We start from the raw sequence: 20,370 nt of genomic DNA, 5'->3' as shown, positions 1-20,370 counted from the left end.
AAACTAAGGTGTAATTATTTGACTTACAAGGAGACCAGAGTTCCTTAAATGGCAGTATTTCAAGCATACAAAATATGATCATATTTAAATTCACCTTCTCAGGAACACATCTAGTAGCCAAAGGAGGGAAAAAAGTCATTGAGAGCCAAAGCAAAACTTGGAAAACACACAAGCAGCATCCCATCTCCCACTGCAGTCTACTGGTGAACAATAATCTCAATACCATGTCCCCTCCTTGAGGTCCTAGGAGTTCTATCAGCATCTCTGTATTCCTCTTCACTCCTCCTATCTACTATCTGATGGCTCTCCCTTTGCTCCTAGCCTCTCCTGACTCAGCGATTAAGAAGCTGAGAAGAGACTCTAACAGGATGAAACAGTCCACGAACACTGCTTACCTGCAGTTTTGAGCCTTACTGAAATTGCCAGAGCATTTTCATTCCCTACTCTAGATTTTATACCCAGACTTCTTATTTTTTTGGTGTTCACCTTGTCATGACAGGAAATTTCAGTGTTAGTTACCTTTTAACCATATTTCCCTCTTTCCAAAGGTACTTTCCCACTATTCGTTATCATCCTGCAGCAACTGGGTCATGTCACACAGCCCCCTTCTTCATGTCAGCTTGCCAAAGAGCTGCAGCCCCTCTTCCGGCATCAGTAAACACAGAAACTAAGAGCCTCCCCAGCAGCACTGTGGGCTCCAGTCAGGCCCCTAGAGACAAGTGAAGTCACCTACAGGCTAAGTGTCAAACTGAAGGGAAAGGAGATCATGGGTTAGGTTTTTCGTTGGGAGATTTACTTCTAGTCAGGAAGAGGGCACAAAGGGCATTAAAGCAGAAATTTAAACAAACACTACCTGGATCTTGGTCTTGCTTTGAGACTGTTGGAATCCTTAGGAGTGGCTGAAACAAAGATTATTTGCTGTTTGCTTGGGTTTCATGTCTGCAGTTAAACAGGTTTATAAGCAGCACCTGGGCTAGTACAGAACACATCAACAGTAAACGTGAGGTACAAACATCCCTGTGGAAAACTTGACCACTTCCACATTTTTGTGATTTCATAATTTTATTTCTAAAGCTAAAGGCACAATTAACAGGAAGGAAAAAGTAACATATTTTTCCTTTCATCAGAGCACTAGCCACAAAGCCATTCTTAAATCGAAGCTGGCTAATGAAGAAATTCCAGTCTAAAAAGACAACTCCCTCAAGAGGTTATCTATTTATACAATGATGGGTTCAGACTTGAGGGTTTCTTGGTCTCTCATGATAGTCAAGTATTAAATAATAACAGATTTTGAACCAGTCTTCCCTGAATTCTAAGAAGAAATCTATCAGGCTATATATTTTTAAGGTTTTCTTAAAATACACCACCAGGACAGCATGACCACAAGAAATCAAAGCTCCCATAATTAAGCTGAAATGAACTATGCAGTTTTTTCCATAAGAAAATATTATTGTGTCTCAAATTATACAGAGAGTATTATGGAATATATTTTGTCAACCAGACAACTTTTCCTTCACCAATTTATATCATAAACTAGCTTGCTCACTACCAACACACATGAAGCCTACTTTCCCATCGTAAGTTGTTGGGAATAATGAGAAAGAACATGTTTCATTGCATGATGTCATCCTCTTTTACATTACTCCAAAGATAAAAACCTTCCTTGGTGGGAAGCATGCTGGATTTCTGACGATCATTAAGTGAAAGTGTTAGTCACTCAGTCATGTCTGACTCTTTGCGACCCCATGGACCATAGCCCACCAGACTCCTCTGTCTATAGAATTCTCCAGGCAAGACTATTGGAGTGGGTAGCCATTTCCTTCTCCAGGAGATCTTCCCAATCCAGATATTGGACCCATGTCAATTGCATTGCAGGAAGATTCTTTACCACTGAGCTACCAAGGAGCCCTTAAACTCCTTAGGTTAGATAAGCAGGGCAGAAATGGGGAACTGAGATGCTATCAAGGTACAAAGCAAACTAGGAACACACATTCCCTTCACTATGGTCAGCTGCAGAAGACATGCATTTCTCCCGACCAAAGCACCCTGGCTTCTCAGAGTGAGAATACAGCCACCTTTTGACTATAAACCACCGGAAGGCTGCCAGAGCCCCGAGAAGCATGGGAGGCCAAGCAGTGTGAACCTGCCTTGCTGGGTCTCGTGCACCCACAGTGGCACCTGCCCGAGGACAGACAACCACCTCCCCTCCTCCAGGCCCCTGGGCAGCAAAGGATAGTGGCCCAAGAGAAACTCTCCTCCAGCCCAGCAAGCTTTCCAGGAGCTGGGCAGACAGTGGGATTCCATTCACCATGGCTGGCTCTGATCCGCTTCTCTCAGGCCCCACTGCTTCCCAGAAATGTGTGAGTCAGAGAAGTCTAGGTCATGTTAAAAGACTATTCACCAAACCAGACCATGATAACTTGTTAATTCCTTTGTCCACTGCCACTATCTGTCTTTATGCTGGGGTGTGGATGGGTGTGGAAGGAGCAGGAATCCTGTTGGTGATAGACAGGTAGACAGATGGGGTGAGGGGGGTGGCTGAGGGTTAGAGACTAGGCCAACTCCTCCTGGCTGCAACATTCACTAGCTGTGATTTCTCTGAACTTCAGTCTCCTCACCTACAGAATGAAGAGAATAAAAATGAGGCCCCTTTCTCACACGGAGAGATAAGAAGGTGAAAGCACTTTAAAAACTAAATGTGTTCTAGAATTGCAAAATATTACTCTTGTACAGTGTCCTTAATTTTTAAGCTTAGAAATTTGGTTTCAAAATTTAGTTTTTTCTAAGACAGCAAAGGAGATACAGGTGGGTGCAGGGAATGGAAGGAGAGAAGTGCTCTGCTGCTTAAGACCATCAGGGTGGCAACTGCGAGAAACACCAACAGCAGGCTGAAGGCTACAGTTTAAGGACAAGCAGGTCTGACACCCTTGGCATGATGTGGAGACACACAAAAAAAATGGCCGTGGTGCAGAGTGGCCTGGTGAATTAGGCTGGAATGTGGCATTAGCTAAGAAATCCATCAGATTCTACTACTATACACACACTCAGCAATTAAAAGGGTAAGAGCCTATGAGAAAAATTACATATCAAGGAATACCCAACTCCCTGATGATACAGTCCCATCCCACCTATAAGCCACAACATTCTCTTCACTGCCATTACTATTATCATGGTTATCACCACCCTCTGCAGAAGGAAGGGCAGAAGTGGGAAATGAGATCCCAGGCAGGGCTGGTAAGTCCCAACATGTTCCAGATCAGAAAAAGCTGGAGAACACGATTCTAGTTAAGTCTTCCATCAGCTTCCAAGCCCCTGAAAGTCGGACTCAGCATTTGGAGCATGTGAACATCTGCAAAAATGGTGAGGGCAGGTTGTGTCAGAATTCAGGCAGAAGACCACGGGCAAATCATAGCTTCTCACTGAGCTTCGCAGAGAGAAGAAGAGTGAGAATTTCCTAGAACACCCCAGGCACATCACCTTTCCAGGAAACAGAAACAGGACAGGAAGGCAAGCCTAAAGTTTAATTCTCCAGAAGACAGCAACTCAACCAAGGTGAACTGCTAACATGGTATGGAAAGCCTCCAGAATTAGAAACCACCATCTTAAAACTCCTGTCTTTCACTAAGAATCCAAATGTTCCCCGGGTATTAAATAAGCTTTCAGATGAGGTATTCCCTCAAAACCACTCCAGAAAGGGCAGCAAAGAACAAATCAGAAACCACACAGCATGCTCCCAGGTAGAATGTGAAACAAATTCAGATATACTTTACATACTGTGGCACACATACCCTGATAGGCTCTGACTGGTGATGGATGCCATGCCCTATTAAATGTTGAAAATGACATCTAAAACTCCCGCCCCAGAGAACATGGGGCATGCTCACGGAAATAAACAGGAAGAGTTATAAGCCAAAAAGGTTGTTGGAGAAGCACAATTTAACTTTCCAAATTTAAATAGCTTTTATTAATACCATAACACGAAGTTTACAAAAACTGGGACGTATTCACTTCATTTCCAACAATTAGAGTTGGAAGGAACCTATGTCAGGTGATTGTCCTATGCAAATAGAGCATTTCCCCCATGATGAAGGAACTTGAATCAGTTCCAAAAACCAAAACACAGCTTGAAAATTCCTACCATTTTTGGAGTCACAGTTGATTTACAATCTTAATTTCCTATTTCTTAACATTGTTTTTGAGAGGTAGTGGTTCCCCAAATAGGCTGAACATCAGAATCCTCCGGGGGTTGCCTAAAATACAGATTCTTAGGCCTCATCACTGTAATCAATCATATATTCTCCTTCATATTCATTCTCTCTTCCTCCATCTCCCTCTTCTCCTCTCCCTTGCTCCCCATTCCTTTCTCTATCTCTATACCTCTTTCTTTTAAACCTTAAATGAACTTGGTGTTTCGGAAATACACTACTAAGCCTCGATAAATATTGGTTCCTTTGCTCTAACTTTAACAAATAAAGCCTGGATGATACCTAGCTAACTGAAACAAACATGATTTAATTATTAAATATTAAAAGAGAAAACAATAAACAAGAAATGAGCAACTTCTTTCGTGTCCCTATAACCAGAACTACAAACACGCCTAGCCAGTAGTTCTAAACTAGGTTCATCTTGGTTCAATGACAGCTCCATCGAGAAAGCTGAGCACACAGGCCCGGCCATCTCCATGGTCCACAGACACAGTCCTGACTCTCCAAAAACCTGGGCAAACACTACTTTTATTTTTCTCCATGGAATCTACTCCATGTATAAGCACATTTACCTGTTTTCCTGGTGGTGAAGTATAATGAAAATATTTGAGATTTTTATTTTGGAAATGGAAAGTTTCACCTATGAGCCTCCCGTTGATCCACTCCATCAGCTCCTTACTCTACAGAGAAACCACAATGGCTTACCAAAATCTTCTCAAATTAAAGCCTTCTCAACTTTACACTTAGTGACAATGAGACCCTCAATTCAAACGGAGGGATCCTTTCAGTGAAAACTATATTTAGAACTTACAAAGAAATCACCCTCTTCTCATACCTGAGAAGAGCGAAGGAGTGAAAAAGAAACCAAAAGGTTTCCTTAGAATAAAACACACAACAAATATTTGGAAAGAAATATATATATATATATATATATATATATATATATATATAAAATCACAAATGTGCCAGTCTTCTCACTGAAACTACAAAGCTGTTTTTTGGTTTGCTTGTTTTTTTTTAGAAATAATTACATTTAAAATATATTAAATTGGTTTTCTCCTACCTGAATCCTCAGACATGTCCTTTGGTAAGGCTTCATCAGTAGCACTCTTCAAAGCTACCAGTGTTTTGTTTTTAAAGAAAAAGAGAAAGAAAAGAAGAGGAAAGAAAAAAAATTATATCTAAAGCATGTTACATTAAAACAAAGAATTCCAGGTTATCACTTATGAAAACAGTGTTCTATATACCTATAAGTTGCTATAGCACTTACTAAAACAATAAAAGCCTCCTATGATAATGGGCTCTACTCCTACAGAGAATAAAGACATATTTTCAATGTTTCAGAGAGAGTGCCACCAGTGGCTTGGGAGAGTATTACCAGGAAATATCAAAATTCCCCATTTTTTCCCAAGCAAAGACATCAGGATCTTTCTGGGAGTGAGAGCCAGGCTTCAGGATTTTTAGAGCTCGCCAGCTTCCCTGGTGGCTCAGAGGATAAAGCATCTGCATGCAATGCAGGAGACCAGGGTTCGATCCCTGGGTTGGGAAGATCCCCTGGAGAAGGAAATGGCAACCCACTCCAGTATTCTAGCCTGGAGAATCCCATGGACAGAGGAGCCTGGCGGGCTACAGTCCACGGGGTCACAAAGAGTTGGACATGACTGAGCGACTTCATATGCACACAGGTTATTCCAATGGACATTTAAGGCTAAGATCCACTAGTAAAGAGAGTTATCAAAGTACTTGCTGCTATAGACAATGTCCAGGTCTGCCTGCCCCTCCTGATCAAACACTGAAATAGAGAGCATGCAATTATTGTAATTGTTTCCCTGTTGGCTCAGTCAGTGAAGAATCCGCCTACAATGCAGGAGATCTGGATTTGATCCCTGGGTTGGGAAGATCCCCTGGAGAAGGAAATGGCAACTCACTCCAGTATTCTTGCCTAGGAAAGCCCAGGGACAGAGGAGCCTGGTGGGCTACAGTCCAATAGAAGGGATACTGGCTTGAGAATTAGAAAATCTTAGTTTTTACCACTGCTCTTTTTCTTACTGAATAAATGATTCATACTGCCTGAACTTGAGTTTACTCATCTATATATTTTAGGCGATAAAATATACCAGCCTCCATTCAATTTTGTGAGGACTGAATAATGCAGTGCATGAGGAAGGACTCGATCAATTATAAAGCATTATAATAGAAGCATGGGAGGAAGTAGGGTGTTCTTCCTTCTCTTCTAGACAGTGCCAAGCCAAGTCATCCCTGTGCTTTATGCTAGCTATAACAAGCAACACTGTGCTGCAATGCTCTCACCCACCCAGTAAGATAAGGCTCCACGTCACAGCCCAACACCCACAAGGTCACAGAGAATAAAGCCCAGGGACAGAAACTCTCTCTCCAGAAGGTAACTTCCTCAATGGTTAGATCTGTGTGCAAATGTACATTTATATTGATATTCTGGGATCACACCTGCCAACACAAGATGTTATGTTCTCAAACCATTCAGCTTCCAGTCATTTCCTAATTAGTATGGCCAGATTCCAATATAAGGTGTCAGAGTAGCCTGAGGATCAGCTGTGAGTACAGGGTCGTAACTGAAGGCTTTGGACACTCAAGCTCATTACTGCTTTATGAACTATAGTTCATTGACAACAACTGAACAACTTAATCCATCCAAATGTGTTCATATACTGAGAACAGTCCTCATACACTCTAGAAACCAGCCATTCCAAGAGAAATAGATTTTTTAAATACACAGAAAATGTTCCCAAAGGGAGAAAACTCATTCTTTTCATACCTTGTTTGTCATCACCAGTCACATCTTGGGTAGGGACAGGAAAGTCGGCCATGTCTTTAATAGACAGCTTCTTGGAAAGAAAAGTAAATTAATAATATGGGTTGGAATGAAAATGAAGTGATGTGCATATTATGATGAAAATGTTTTTAAAAGCTGTATATTTTGCCAATATTTCTGTCTTCCATAAACCTTGACATTTAATTTTTTTTTTTTTAGGTTTCTAGTGAGGTATAAGTTAATTTGCATTGAAGAATTTTATATACACAGAGGAAAAACATAATGATTTAGGCTGAGGAATATGTATAGAACATACATTGTATCTGAATCTGGTATGGGATTCAGCCAGAGTCGTAGAGCATTTGCCCATGACTTCAGTCAAGAACAAACCTATGCTCTAGGCATTTTCTCACAAGCAGCAAGAGGTTCTGACAAGCAGTCCCATCATGTGGGTATTTGCCAGAATCTCTTATGCAGAGGGTGCTCAACCCTGATTCAAATAGCCTCCCTGTCATGAAATAAGAGAATTTTATTGGTGTGCAGAAGAAAACTTTCTGCTAACTCATTTAAGGGAGACATTTCCACTTATACTAAGATGAATACCCAAATTGATCATGTGCTGATTAGTTTAAAATTCTGTGTAAAACCTACTTACTATAATTTCTTATAAACTCTCAATTAGCATGGAGTCTGTCCTCTGATAAAATTAAAGGATAATATATTCATATTTGGTATACATATAAACAAATTCTAGAAAGATATATAAATTTTTTAAGGGTGACTGGGTAGATGCAGATAGGGATAAGAGGAAGACTTGTCACTATAAGCCTTTTGGTATTCTTTTTATTTTAAATATATTCAAAGAATCAAATAAAGATAAATTCTAAAACTTAAAGTAGGGTAAATTCCTGGAGTTATCTGGTGCTCCCAAAGGTTAATTGGTTTACCTCTCAGAATCAGAACAGCCCAAGAGAGATAAGCAATACTTCTGTTTTCAAACTGTTCCAAAGAATGGAGTTACAATACTGCCTGGTGGTAATCTGATCTAGGGTTTAAGAATGCTCAGACAAGTCATTCTTGGCATCACAATGAAGCCTCCAGACTTAATTTAGAACACAGAATGTGTCTCAACCAAATGTATCTCAACTGTGCCCTTCTTTCATTTTCTTGTCCCAGCTGGATTATAAACCAGATCCTTAATGAAATAAAATAATTTAGGAGTAGAAAAAAAAACAGATAAAAAGAAATCCAAAAGAACACCACTTAAAGAAATTTTAAAAATCTAAATAAATGGAAAGACATTCTGTGTTCATGGGTCAAAAGACTTAATACTGTTAAAACGGTGATACTCCCAAAATTCATTTACAGAATTGAAGCAATCCTTCTTATTTTTTTTTTTAGCAGAATTCGACCAGCTGGCCCTAAATTTCATATAAAAATGCAAGGGACCCAAAATAGCAAAAATATTCTTGAAAAAGAACAACTTAGCAAAAACTAACAGGAATCAAGACAGTATAGTACTCACATAATGACAGACATATAGATCAATGGAACTGAATTGAGAATCCATAAATAAACCCTTACATTTGTGGTCAACTGATTTTCAACAAGGGTACAAAACAATTGAGTAGGGGAGAAACTGTCTATTCAATAAATGATGCTGAGACAACTTGATATCCATATACAAAAGAATAAAGTTGAACCTCTTCTTCACAATCTATATAAAAATTAACTTAAAATGGATCACAAACCTAAATGTAAGGCCTAAAATTATAAAACACTTAGAAGAAAACATAGGAATCAATCTTCATTATTTTGTATTAGGCAATGGTTTCTTAGACATGACACCAAAAGCACAAGTAAAAAAAGAAAAAAATTAGATAAATTCTACTTCATCAAAATAAAAAACATTTGTGCTACAATGGATACTATCAAGAAAGAGGAGAAAAACAAAGAAAAATACTTGCAAATTATGTATCTAATAAGAAACTTACATCCAGAATATATAAAGAACACTTAAAACTCAATAATAAACAACCCAGTTTATAAATGGACAAGAGATAGGAAGAGATATTTCACCAAAGAAGACACACAAATGGCTAATAAGCACACAAAAAGATGTTTAATATCAGTAGTCATTAATTCAAATAGAAACCACAGTGAGATACTACTTTATTCCCACTAGGATGGCTAAAATCAAAGAGAGAGAGTAACCAAAGTTAACAAGGATATGGGGAAATTGGACCCCTCATACATTGCTGGTAGAGGAATGTAAAATGGTATAGCTGCTTTGGAAAGTATTTTGCTAGTTCCTCAAAAAGTATAACACAAGGTATAATGTGATCCAATCAATTCACTCCTCAGTTTATACCCAAGAGAAGTGAAAACATGTGTGCACACAAAAACTTGTACATGGATATTCACAGCAGCATTTTTTCTAACAGCCCCAAAGTGGAAGCAACTCAAATTTCCATCAGCTGAAAAATGGATAAACAAAATGTGTTCTATCCATACAATGGAATATTATTCATCAACGAAAAGGAATAAAGCGCTGATACATGCTACACTGTGAATGAACTTTAAAATATTATACAAAGCGATCTCATCACAAGAAAAAACTATTTTTTCCTAATTCTTTAATGGTGTCTATGTGAGATGATGAATATTCACTAAAGTTATTGTGGTAATCATTTCAAAATGTGCATAAATCAAATCATTTGGCCATACACCTTAAACTTATCCAGTTGCATATATCAATTATGGAAGCAGTGACAGATTTTATTTTCTTGGGCTCTAAAATCACTGTGGACAGGGACTACAGCAATGAAATTCAAAGGCAGTTGTTCCTTTGAAGGAAAGCCATGAGAAACCTAGAGAGCATATTAAAAACCAGAGACATCACTTTGCTGACAAAGGTCCATATAGTCAAAGCTATGCTTTTTCCAGTAGCCATGGACGGATATGAGAGTTGGACCATAAAGAAGGCTGAGCGCTAAAGAATTGATGCTTTCGAACTGTGGTGCTGGAGAAGACTCTTGAGAGTCCCTAGGACAGCAAGGATACCCAACTAGTCACTCCTAAAGGAAATCAACCCTGAATATTCATTGGAAGGGCTGAAGCTCCAATACTTTGGCCACCTGATGCAAAGAGCTGACTCATTAGAAAAGACCCTGATGCTTGGAAAGATTGAAGGCAAAAGGAGAAGAGGGTGGGAGAAGATGAGATGGTTAAATAGCATCATCAACTCAGTGGACGTGAATCTGAGCAAACTCTGGGAGACAGTGGAGGACAGAAGAGCCTGGCATGCTGCAGTCCAAGGGGTCACAAAGAGTTGGACACGACTTAAGAGACTGAACAACAACAACAAATACATCAGCTATATCTCAATAAAACTGGAAGATCAAAAAACAAACATTATACTAAATGAAGGAAGCCTGTCACAAAAGACCACATGTCATATGTTTCTATTTATATGAAATGTCCAGAGTAGGCAAATTCCAGAGACAGAAAAAAGCTTAGTGATTACTAGAGGCTGGGGCAAGAGGAGAACAGTAGATGACTGCTAATGGGTACAGGTTTTCTTTCTGGAGTGATGAAGATGTTCTAAAATTAGACTATAATGACAGTTGCACAACTGTCAATATGCTCAAAACCACTGAATTGTATACCTTAGCTGAATGTGGTATGTGAATTATATCTCAATAAGCCTGTTTACAAAAAAAGCAACTCAGTAACCTAAGAAACGTGGCTAAAGACACATATACTTGAAATTGTACTCTTTAATTCTTGATGGAAATAAGTACATGGTACAGGTCTGTTGTCTTCTAAAAAAGATGTACTGCTGAGCAAACTTCTCAAGACCTGAATCAGCTATAGCTCCATTCACAACAAACACCTGCATGGAGTCATCCCTCACAGGGCTGCTGGTACCAAGTTCTATTTAAACTCCAAGCATGAGGACTTTCCTGGTGTTCCAGTGGTTAGGACTCTAAGCTTTCACTGCCATGGGCCTGGGTTCAATCCCTAGTCAGGGAACTAAGATCCCACAAGACATGCATCACAGCCAAAAATAAAATAAACTTTAAACATGCATTCCTGTGTTTAAAATATCTCCATTTCCAGATTTGACAGCCATCTGTATATTTGGTCCTTTCCTTTTAGACAGATGATAAGTGAGTACACCAGTAGTCATGTATGGATGTGAGAGTTGGACTGTGAAGAAAGCTGAGTGCCGAAGAATTGATGCTTTTGAACTGTGCTGTTGGAGAAGACTCTTGAGAGTCCCTTGGACTGCAAGGAGATCCATCCTAAAGGAGATCAGTCCTGGGTGTTCATTGGAAGGACTGATGCTGAAGCTGAAACTCCAATACTTTGGCCACCTCATGCGAAGAGTTGACTCATTGGAAAAGACCCTGATGCTGGGAGGGATTGGGGACAGGAGGAGAAGGGGACGACAGAGGATGAGATGGCTGGATCACATCACCGACTCGATGGACATGAGTTTGGGTAAACTCCGGGAGTTGGTGATGGACAGGGAGGCCTGGCGTGCTGCAGTGCATGGAGTCACAAAGAGTCAGATACGACTGAGTGACTGAACTGAACTGAAGTGAGTACATGGGGGAAAGCAACATGAGTCAGTAATTAATTTCTCAAAAAAAAAAAACCCAAAAAACCAGCATTATTTGTCTCTGTTGGAAAGGCGAAGGCTATCTCATACCATGGCAAGATGGAACAAAATGTTTAACCAGAAAGAATATGAATTAAGAAATTTTTTTTAGTAAATCACCTAACAACAATATAATTTTACACAAGCAGGGCTACCCATAGCAAAAAAAAATTTTTTTATTTAAAAATAAAACAAAAAAACAAAACCAGGGCAACTGCATAAGAGTTGTAGCATCCTGGCCTGACAGACAAACTTCCACAGACACTGCCAGCAACCCAGAATACACTGGGGGCTATGAAAAGTGGCTGACAATCATGTCTGCTTTACCATCATGCATATTCTACAAAAAGAAATTAAAAAAGCCAAAAGTCTTTGAATGCACATCTATCATTCCACCTGAAATCACTTTATCTCTTTCCCCAGAGGAGAAATCTGCTAAGCAAAGGAGCACAGAGGCTACAACTCCAAAAAAGAGTAGCAAAGAGGCTGAGAGATGTTATCAGAGAGAATGATGCAGAAGGGGGCTGGACTGGCTCAGAGAGGATGGCATCCACAATGCACACTACAGGCACCAGAGCCTCCTGGGGGAAGAATAAATAAGGCAACGCCATGCTCTGACGTTGCCTTTGACTTCTATCATCTTGCAACATCAGAGCATGGTAATAGAAGCCTATGTACAAACCTCCATTTATGAAATACTTCCAGACTTTTCTCAGGGTGGGAACAACAGATATCATAAGTTGTCATCACGGCAATTATAATGGTGGTGATGGTGATGATAGTGCTGATATTAACAAAAACCATAAGGACCCCTAAGCACGCGTCTAAGCCCATCAATGGCCTATCATTAAAGGAATTCTTCAGGTTTCTCTTGAGGATCATCCAAATTAGGCAGCTTTGAATGTGATTTGGGGCCCTCATATACAGTTCTCAAGCTTCCTCTCAAAACTGTTCTGATTCATTATACCTGGTTAATACTCAGCTGCTAAAAATACAGCTTTACAATGTTTACTTCAGAATTAAAGTTTGGTTAAAGTAAATAATCTGCCTTCCATTTTTTTGGCTTAGTTTGGCAATACCTAAATTTCACCTCTAAAAGGTCAAGAGGCTACTTTGATTTTTTTCTCCAAATGTAGTTTTAGGGAGAAAAGAAAAAAAAAGATAATTACAGATATATCTGGTGTCTAAATCTGAAATGCTGAGCTTCAAAGTACTAAGTATGAAGAGAAAACGTTATGAAAGCAGATTTTCCAGAGTTTGTAAAGAACATCAGCTAACGGATTTAAGTGTACACACATCCTTACTTACTAACATATGATGATTTTTTACCTCCATCCGATTCAAATCACGGGGTTGTTGGTTTGCTGGTATTGACTCAGAATAAGAATCAAATAATGCACACTCCCACTTGGGCTTAGGAAAGGCTAAAAAGAAACAAAAAGAATACATAAGAATATATATTTTAGTCATAGTGATCATTGTTTCCTTGCAGCTTTTCTGTGCTTCATAAATAGAACAACAAAATCAGCCAGCTCCTATACTAGAGATGGCACTCATCACGCTGAGGTAGTATTTCATGTTTTTACATATACAAGCTGGTACTTCTACCATGCCTACTCTACACACAATAAAACTAAGAAACAGTGAAGTGAAGCACCTCAGTCAATGTCAAAGAGCCAGTAAATGAAGAACAGGAACTTGAACTGCCAGCAGTCCTGCTGAAGAGTCCATGCTGTCAGCATTTCATGTTATATTAAGAACACAGAAGTCATTTTCCACCTTAACCATCAGTATCACAATACTTCTGTTTTAACTATGATACTAGCAACATATTTAAATGGCAGTAACTATATGCAGAGTACATCATGAGAAACTCTGGACTGGAAGAAGCACAAGCTGGAATCAAGATTGCCAGGAGAAATATCAATAACCTCAGATATGCAGATGACATCACCCTTATGGCAGAAAGTGAAGAGGAACTAAAAAGCCTCTTGATGAAAGTGAAAGAGGAGAGTGAAAAAGTTGGCTTTAAGCTCAACATTCAGAAAACGAAGATCATGGCATCTGGTCCCATCACTTCATGGGAAATAGATGGGGAAACAGTGGAAACAGTGTCAGACTTTATTTTTTTGGGCCCCAAAATCACTGCAGATGGTGATTGCAGCCATGAAATTAACAGACACTTACTCCTTGGAAGGAAAGTTATGACCAACCTAGATAGCATATTCAAAAGCAGAGACATTACTTTGCCAACAAAGGTCCATCTAGTCAAGGCTATGGTTTTTCCAGTGGTCATGTATGGATGTGAGAGTTGGACTGTAAAGAAAGCTGAGTGCCGAAGAATTGATGCTTTTGAACTGTGGTGTTGGAGAAGACTCTTGAGAGTTCCTTGGGCTGCAAGGAGATGCAACCAGTCCATCCTAAAGGAGATCAGTCCTGGGTGTTCATTGGAAGGACTGATGCTGAAGCTCAAACTCTAGTACTTTGGCCACCTCATGTGAAGAGTTGACTCATTGGAAAAGACCCTGATGCTGTGAGGGATTGGGGGCAGGAGGAGAAGGGGACGACAGAGGATGAGATGGCTGGATCGCATCACCAACTCGATGGACCTGAGTTTGGGCAAACTCCAGGAGTTGGTGATGGACAGGGAGGCCTGGCATGCTGCGATTCATGGGGCTGCAAAGAGTCGGACATGACTGAGCGACTGAACTGATTGAACTGAACTGAACTATGGTGATAGTTTGCATACCATAAACATTAACTGAGGAAATACTGCATTTTAGCTATTACTATTGGAAGTAAATAGACAAGATCTTACAATGCTGTGTGCTGAAGAAAATTTTATGAAATACTCATTTCTTTTGATTAGCACGAATAACAAAAGTAAGAGCACAAGTTCTTACTGATTTATAACAATGAAATAAGAATCACATTATGGGTGTATTCCAACATAGTAAGTGCAGAGACAGCAGTTGTTTGCCGCATAGATGAGTGGATCAGCGTAAGAAAAATCATGCTACCTAGTAAGCTAACACTGAACACTCACACTATTTCTTAGAAGCAGATTCTGTTTCACCACTTTTGTCACAAAGTAAGTAAAAAAAAAATGTCTCAACAGCTAAGGAAATTGTCAATATTCCAAAGAGGAAAAGCAGACTGGGGTAGACAGTAAACAGAAGCTACAAATCAAGTTTGTCAAGACCAGCTATTAAGAAATCAAAATTTTAATGGCATGTTTTTAAAAATATTGTTAATCAAATGTTAAAACATGGACTGGTGTTTTTAATCCTTTCTCACCCTCCCATCACCACCAGGGTTTGAAATGCCAACTTCCCTCTTGGTCAAGTAGTGTCCACCAAGAAAGAGCTGCCACACGCAGCTGAGCACAAGCACCTTAGATTGTTCCCCTGCTTCCTCTGGTCTGCGTTTCACTGATAGCAGGTGGGACAAACCTTGAGCCCCAGTGATTTTTCTAACTATACCAAGTCGTCTCACCCTTTCCTTGGTTAAAAAAAAAAAAAAAAAAAAAAAAAAAAAAAAAAAAAAACCTCAGCAAAACACGTTTCCAAGTTTGTACCATCCCTCAATCCAGCCCCAAGAGGAGTTTTAACCAAGATAAGATTTCTCTTTCTAGCTGACCAATCAGTGACCTGGCTACAATTATACACTGATGCCTTATCAAGGAGGAGTCGAGCTGCGTAGAAAGCTAACACTTTCAAAAACTACCAAGGCCATGCATTCACTGCTAAATCTCTCCCACCATGACCTGAAATTCACATGACTCCCCTACTCCAAACTCCCTATCAGAGAGGGACACTGCAGCATACATGCTGTCCCCTGTGCCCAGAGCCCACTCTTCCCCCTTCTTCACCTGCAGTGCCCTTAGCTCACCCTTCACATTTAAGTGCAAACATTTAAGGAAGTCCTCCCTAAAGTCATCCATTCTCCAACTGTCTCTAAGTCCTATGATGGTAAGAACTCTCTTTTATATAGCACTCTGACCACAGAGAATAACACAGTGCCTCTGACATAGGACATAACCAGTAAGTACTTTTAACAAATTATAGGCTAAAAATCTATACCAAAATCCACCCAGTCACCTAGACATAAAAATATCCAAAAGCCCATGAGTAAGCCACCAAATAATCCAAAGTCTCCTTCCAATTCTGCCTGTTAATTTTCACTGTTGGCAGATGGGGGGGGGGGGGGAATAAGATACGACAGTTCTTGTTTCATTACTTTATTGAAAACAAGTTTATATATTTATGAATGCACAATGGTATCAACCAAATTTACACTCTTCACCAATGTTATTGAAGACCGGATTAATTTGTTTTAAAGACCAAATAGAGATCAATCTGAAAATTCTTGAAACAAGAGCTAAGTTTTTTAAAAATTTAAATTTGGTCTCATAAAAATGAACCCTCAAAATGAATAGGACCAGTCATATTTTTCAAAGTCTAAAAGCATAGAGAAGACCTCAATACTTCTGGCCATTTTCTTGAATCAAATACAAAAATAAACAAGGGTGATAAACCATTTAAAAGTTAACTACTAAACCTTTTACTATCACTATGTTTGATGGGGTTTTATGAGGTCTCATGATTTTTGCTAGAACTATATAATTATTATTTAAGATTAATACCACAAACTGGAAATGATGGGCAATTTTTATTTAATTGAAGAGTATGTGATAGATTCTTCCTTTTTTTCTATATAAATGCATGCTCCATAAAAGGTCACAAACAAATTGGTGTGTGGCAGGGGGGTTCAAACAAGGAGTCATGACATGTGGCCTAGGTTCCATGGCCACATCACAGATAAACAAGGAAACCACATTCATCAAAACCCCAAAATGGAAGATGGAGGAATAGGACGGGGAGACCACTTTCTCCCCCACAAATTCATGGAAAGATCATTTGAATGCTGAGCAAATTCCACAAAACAACTTCTGAATGCTGGCGGAGGACACCAGGCACCCAGAAAGGCAGCCCATTGTCTTCGAAAGGAGGTAGGACAAAATATAAAAGATAAAAAGAGAGACAAAAAAGCTAGGGATGGATACCCATCCCCAGGAGGGAGTCGTAAAAGAGAAGTTTCCAAACACCAGGAAACCCTGTCACTGGTGGGTCTGTGGGGGGTTTTGGAATCTCAGAGGGCAACATAAAGTGAAGTCACTAAAGTGAAGTTGCTCAGTCATGTCCGACGGTTTGAGACCCCATGGACTGTAGCCTACCAGGCTCCTCCGTCCATGGGATTCTCCAGGCAAGAGTACTGGAGTGGGTTGCCATTTCCTTCTCCAGGGGATCTTCTCGACCCAGGGATCGAACCCAGGTCTCCCGCATTACAGGCAGACGCTTTAACCTCTGAGCCACCAGGGAAGATCAGAGGGCAACGTAACTGGGAGGAAAAAATAAATAAAACCCACAGATTAAGCGCCTAACTGCAAGTTCCAGTGGAGAAGTAGCCCAGATGCTTGCGTCTGCCACCAGCAAGCGGGGGCTGAACAGGTAGGCATGGGCTGCAGTGCTTAGGGTAAGGATTTGGCCTGAATGCCCTGAGGGCAATCTGAGGGAGCTAACATGAGATAGCAACCCAAACTGTGGGATAGCCAGAGAGAGAGAAGAAAAAAAAAAGAGGAAAGAGAGAGAGAGAACTTTCCCACAAAAAGCTCTAACCTAAGGCACTGCCGGGCCACTCACAAAACAAAGAACTGAGCAAATACCAGAGGAGAGCTAGCCGGCAGTGGACTGGCCCATCCCCGCCAGAGGCAGGGAGGCAGGCAGGTGCCAGCCAGAGCCGGAAGGAAAGGGGCAAATTCGGCCCCAGAGACAGCATCCTCTATCAAACTGCGAGCAGGCTCCCAGTTGCTCACCAAGTCTACCTGGGATCCTGGACGGTTGACATCCACCAGGAGGGTCGCAGCCAGAGATCAGCTCCCCAGAGGAGACACACGGCACACCTGAGACAGTGCTCCCACTGAGCACTGGGAAACTGAGCGGCCAGGACCATGGAGGTGATAAGATGCACCGCCCCACCTGAGGAGAGTACACTCGCCAAGCACCTGGTTGCCTGAGCTGCTCAGACCTGGGAAGGGCACAAAATGCAGGCCCAACCAGTCTGTGCTTTTGTGGAGTACCCAAGAACCTGAACCTGAGCGGCTTAGACCTGGGAAGTGCACACAACCCAGGGCCCGCCTTAGATAGTTCGCCTGCAGAGCAACCTGGAGCCTCAGTAGTGTAGACCAGGAAAGCACACATGCCGAGAGCAGGGGCAAACCCAGTGTGGCCCAGACACTGTGAGTACTCCCCACACATGCCAGTGATATTTGCTTGCAGTGTTCCTCCCTCCCCACAGCACAACTGAACAAGTGAGCCTAAATAAATGACCACCTTTGCCCCCTTGTGTCAGGGCAGAAGTGAGATACTGAAGAGACTTGCAAACAGAGGAAGACAAAATAAACAAAGAAGAGGGAACCACTTTGTAAGTGACAGGTGCAACAGATTAAAACCCTGTAGTTAGCATTGGCTACATTGGAAGGGATCTATAGACCTTGAGAAGAAGTATAAGCTGGAACAAGGAACTATGTGAAACTGAACTGACCCCACACTGCCCTCAACAGCTCCAGAGAAATTCTTAGATATATTTTACTATTATCATTTTTAATTTTTGAAATTTTTTTAGTTTTAAGTTCTTTATTATTCCTTTTATTTTCATTTTTAAAACCTATTACCTTGCAAAAAAAAGACTATTTTAAAGCAAATTTAATATTTTTTATAACTTTTGCAATTTTTTTTAATACTGTATTTTTGAGAGTCTATCCTCTACTCTAGATTTTTAATCTTTGCTTTTTGGTATTTGTTATCAATTCTGTACCTTTATGAATCCAATCTTCAGTACCCATTTTTACTCAGGAGTGTGATTACTGGCTTGATTGCTCTCTTCCCTTTTGACTCTCCTTTTTCTCCCCCAGGTCACCTCTATCTCCTCCCTCCCTCTTCTCTTCTCTACCCAACTCTGTGAATCTCTTTGGGTAGTCTGGGCTGTGGAGAACACTTAGGGAACTGATCACAGGCTAGATTGGTCTCTCTCCTTTTGACTCCCCCTCCTCTCCTCCTGGCCACCTCTATCTCCTTCTGGTCACCTCTATCTCCTTCCTCCCTCTTCTCTTCTCTGTGGAACTCCGTGAACCTCTCTGAGTGTTCCAGACTGTGGAACACAAACAGGGCATTGATTACTGGCTAGACTGCTCTCTCCCCTTTTGATTCAACCTCTTCTCCTCCTGGTCACCTCTATCTCCCTCCTCCTTCTTCTATCAAGAAGAAGACAAAAAGAAAGGCCATGAAAAAATACTTGAGGAGATAATAGTTGAAAACTTCCCTAAAATGGGGAAGGAAATAGCCACCCAAGTCCAAGAAACCCAGAGAGTCCCAAACAGGATAAACCCAAGGCAAAACACCTCAAGACACATATTAATCAAATTAATGAAGATCAAACACAAAGAACAAATATTAAAAGCAGCAATGGAAAAACAACAAATAACTCACAAGGGTATCCCCATAAGGATAACAGCTGATCTTTCAACAGAAACTCTTCAAGCCAGAAGGGAATGGTAGGACATACTTAAAGTGATGAGAGAGAAAAACCTACAACTCAGATTACTGTACCCAGCAAGGATCTCATTCAAATATCAAGGAGAAATCAAAAGCTTTACAGACAAGCAAAAGCTCAGAGAATTCAGCACCACCAAACCAACTCTTCAACAAATGCTAAAGGATCTTCTCTAGATAGGAAACACAGAAAAGGTTTATAAACTCGAACCCAAAACAACAAAGTAAATGGCAATGGGATCATATTCATCAATAATTACCTTAAATGTAAATGGGTTGAATGCTCCAACCAAAAGACAAAGACTGGCTGAATGGATACAAAAACAAGACCCCTATATATGCTGTCTACAAGAGACCCACCTCAAACTTAGGGACACGTACAGACTGAAAGTGAAGGGCTGGAAAAAGATATTTCATGCAAATGGAGACCAAAAGAAAGCAGAAGTAGCAATACTCATATCAAATAAAATAGATTTTGATATAAAGGCCATGAAAAGAGACAAAGAAGGACACTACATAATGATCAAAGGATCAAACCAAGAAGAAGATATAACAATTATAAATATATATACACCCAACATAGGAGCACCGCAGTATGTAAGGCAAATGCTAACAAGCATGAAAGGGGAAATTAACAGTAACACAATAATAGTGGGAGATTTTAATACCCCACTCACACCTATGGATAGATCAACTAAACAGAAAATTAGCAAGGAAACACAAACTTTAAATGATACAATGAACCAGTTAGACCTGATTGATATCTACAGGACATTTCACCCCAAAACAATGAATTTCACCTTTTTCTCAAGTGCACACGGAACCTTCTCCAGGACAAATCACATCCTGGACCATAAATCTAGCCTTGGTAAATTCAAAAGAACTGAAATCATCTCAAGCATCTTTTCTGATCACAATGCGGTAAGATTAGATGTCAACTACAGGAAAAAAAACTATTAAAAATATAAACATATGGAGGCTAAACAACACATTTCTGAATAACCAACAAATCACAGAAGAAATCAAAAAAGAAATCAAAATATGCGTACAAATGAATGAAAATGAAAACACAACAACCCAAAACCTATGGGATTCAGT

General features: G+C 40.2%; 1 protein-coding gene across 2 annotated transcripts in view; it reads right to left on the bottom strand.

Moving 5' to 3' along the window:
• The window catches only part of REPS2 (RALBP1 associated Eps domain containing 2), a 238,115-nt gene that overhangs the window by 97,893 nt on the left and 119,852 nt on the right, over positions 1-20,370 (bottom strand). For both annotated transcript variants that reach the window (XM_055563083.1, XM_055563084.1), the window contains exons 9-12: positions 12,992-13,086; positions 7,000-7,069; positions 5,269-5,322; positions 854-899 (exon numbers count right to left, since the gene is read on the bottom strand). In XM_055563083.1, the coding sequence (XP_055419058.1) occupies positions 854-899; positions 5,269-5,322; positions 7,000-7,069; positions 12,992-13,086 (265 nt within the window). The remainder of the gene's footprint in view (positions 1-853; positions 900-5,268; positions 5,323-6,999; positions 7,070-12,991; positions 13,087-20,370) is intronic.

This window comes from Bubalus kerabau, chromosome X (assembly GCF_029407905.1).
Source record: "Bubalus kerabau isolate K-KA32 ecotype Philippines breed swamp buffalo chromosome X, PCC_UOA_SB_1v2, whole genome shotgun sequence".
NCBI lineage: Eukaryota > Metazoa > Chordata > Mammalia > Artiodactyla > Bovidae > Bubalus > Bubalus kerabau.
Note: the sequence above shows the minus strand (reverse complement) of the source record. Positions and strands in the feature narration are given on the sequence as shown.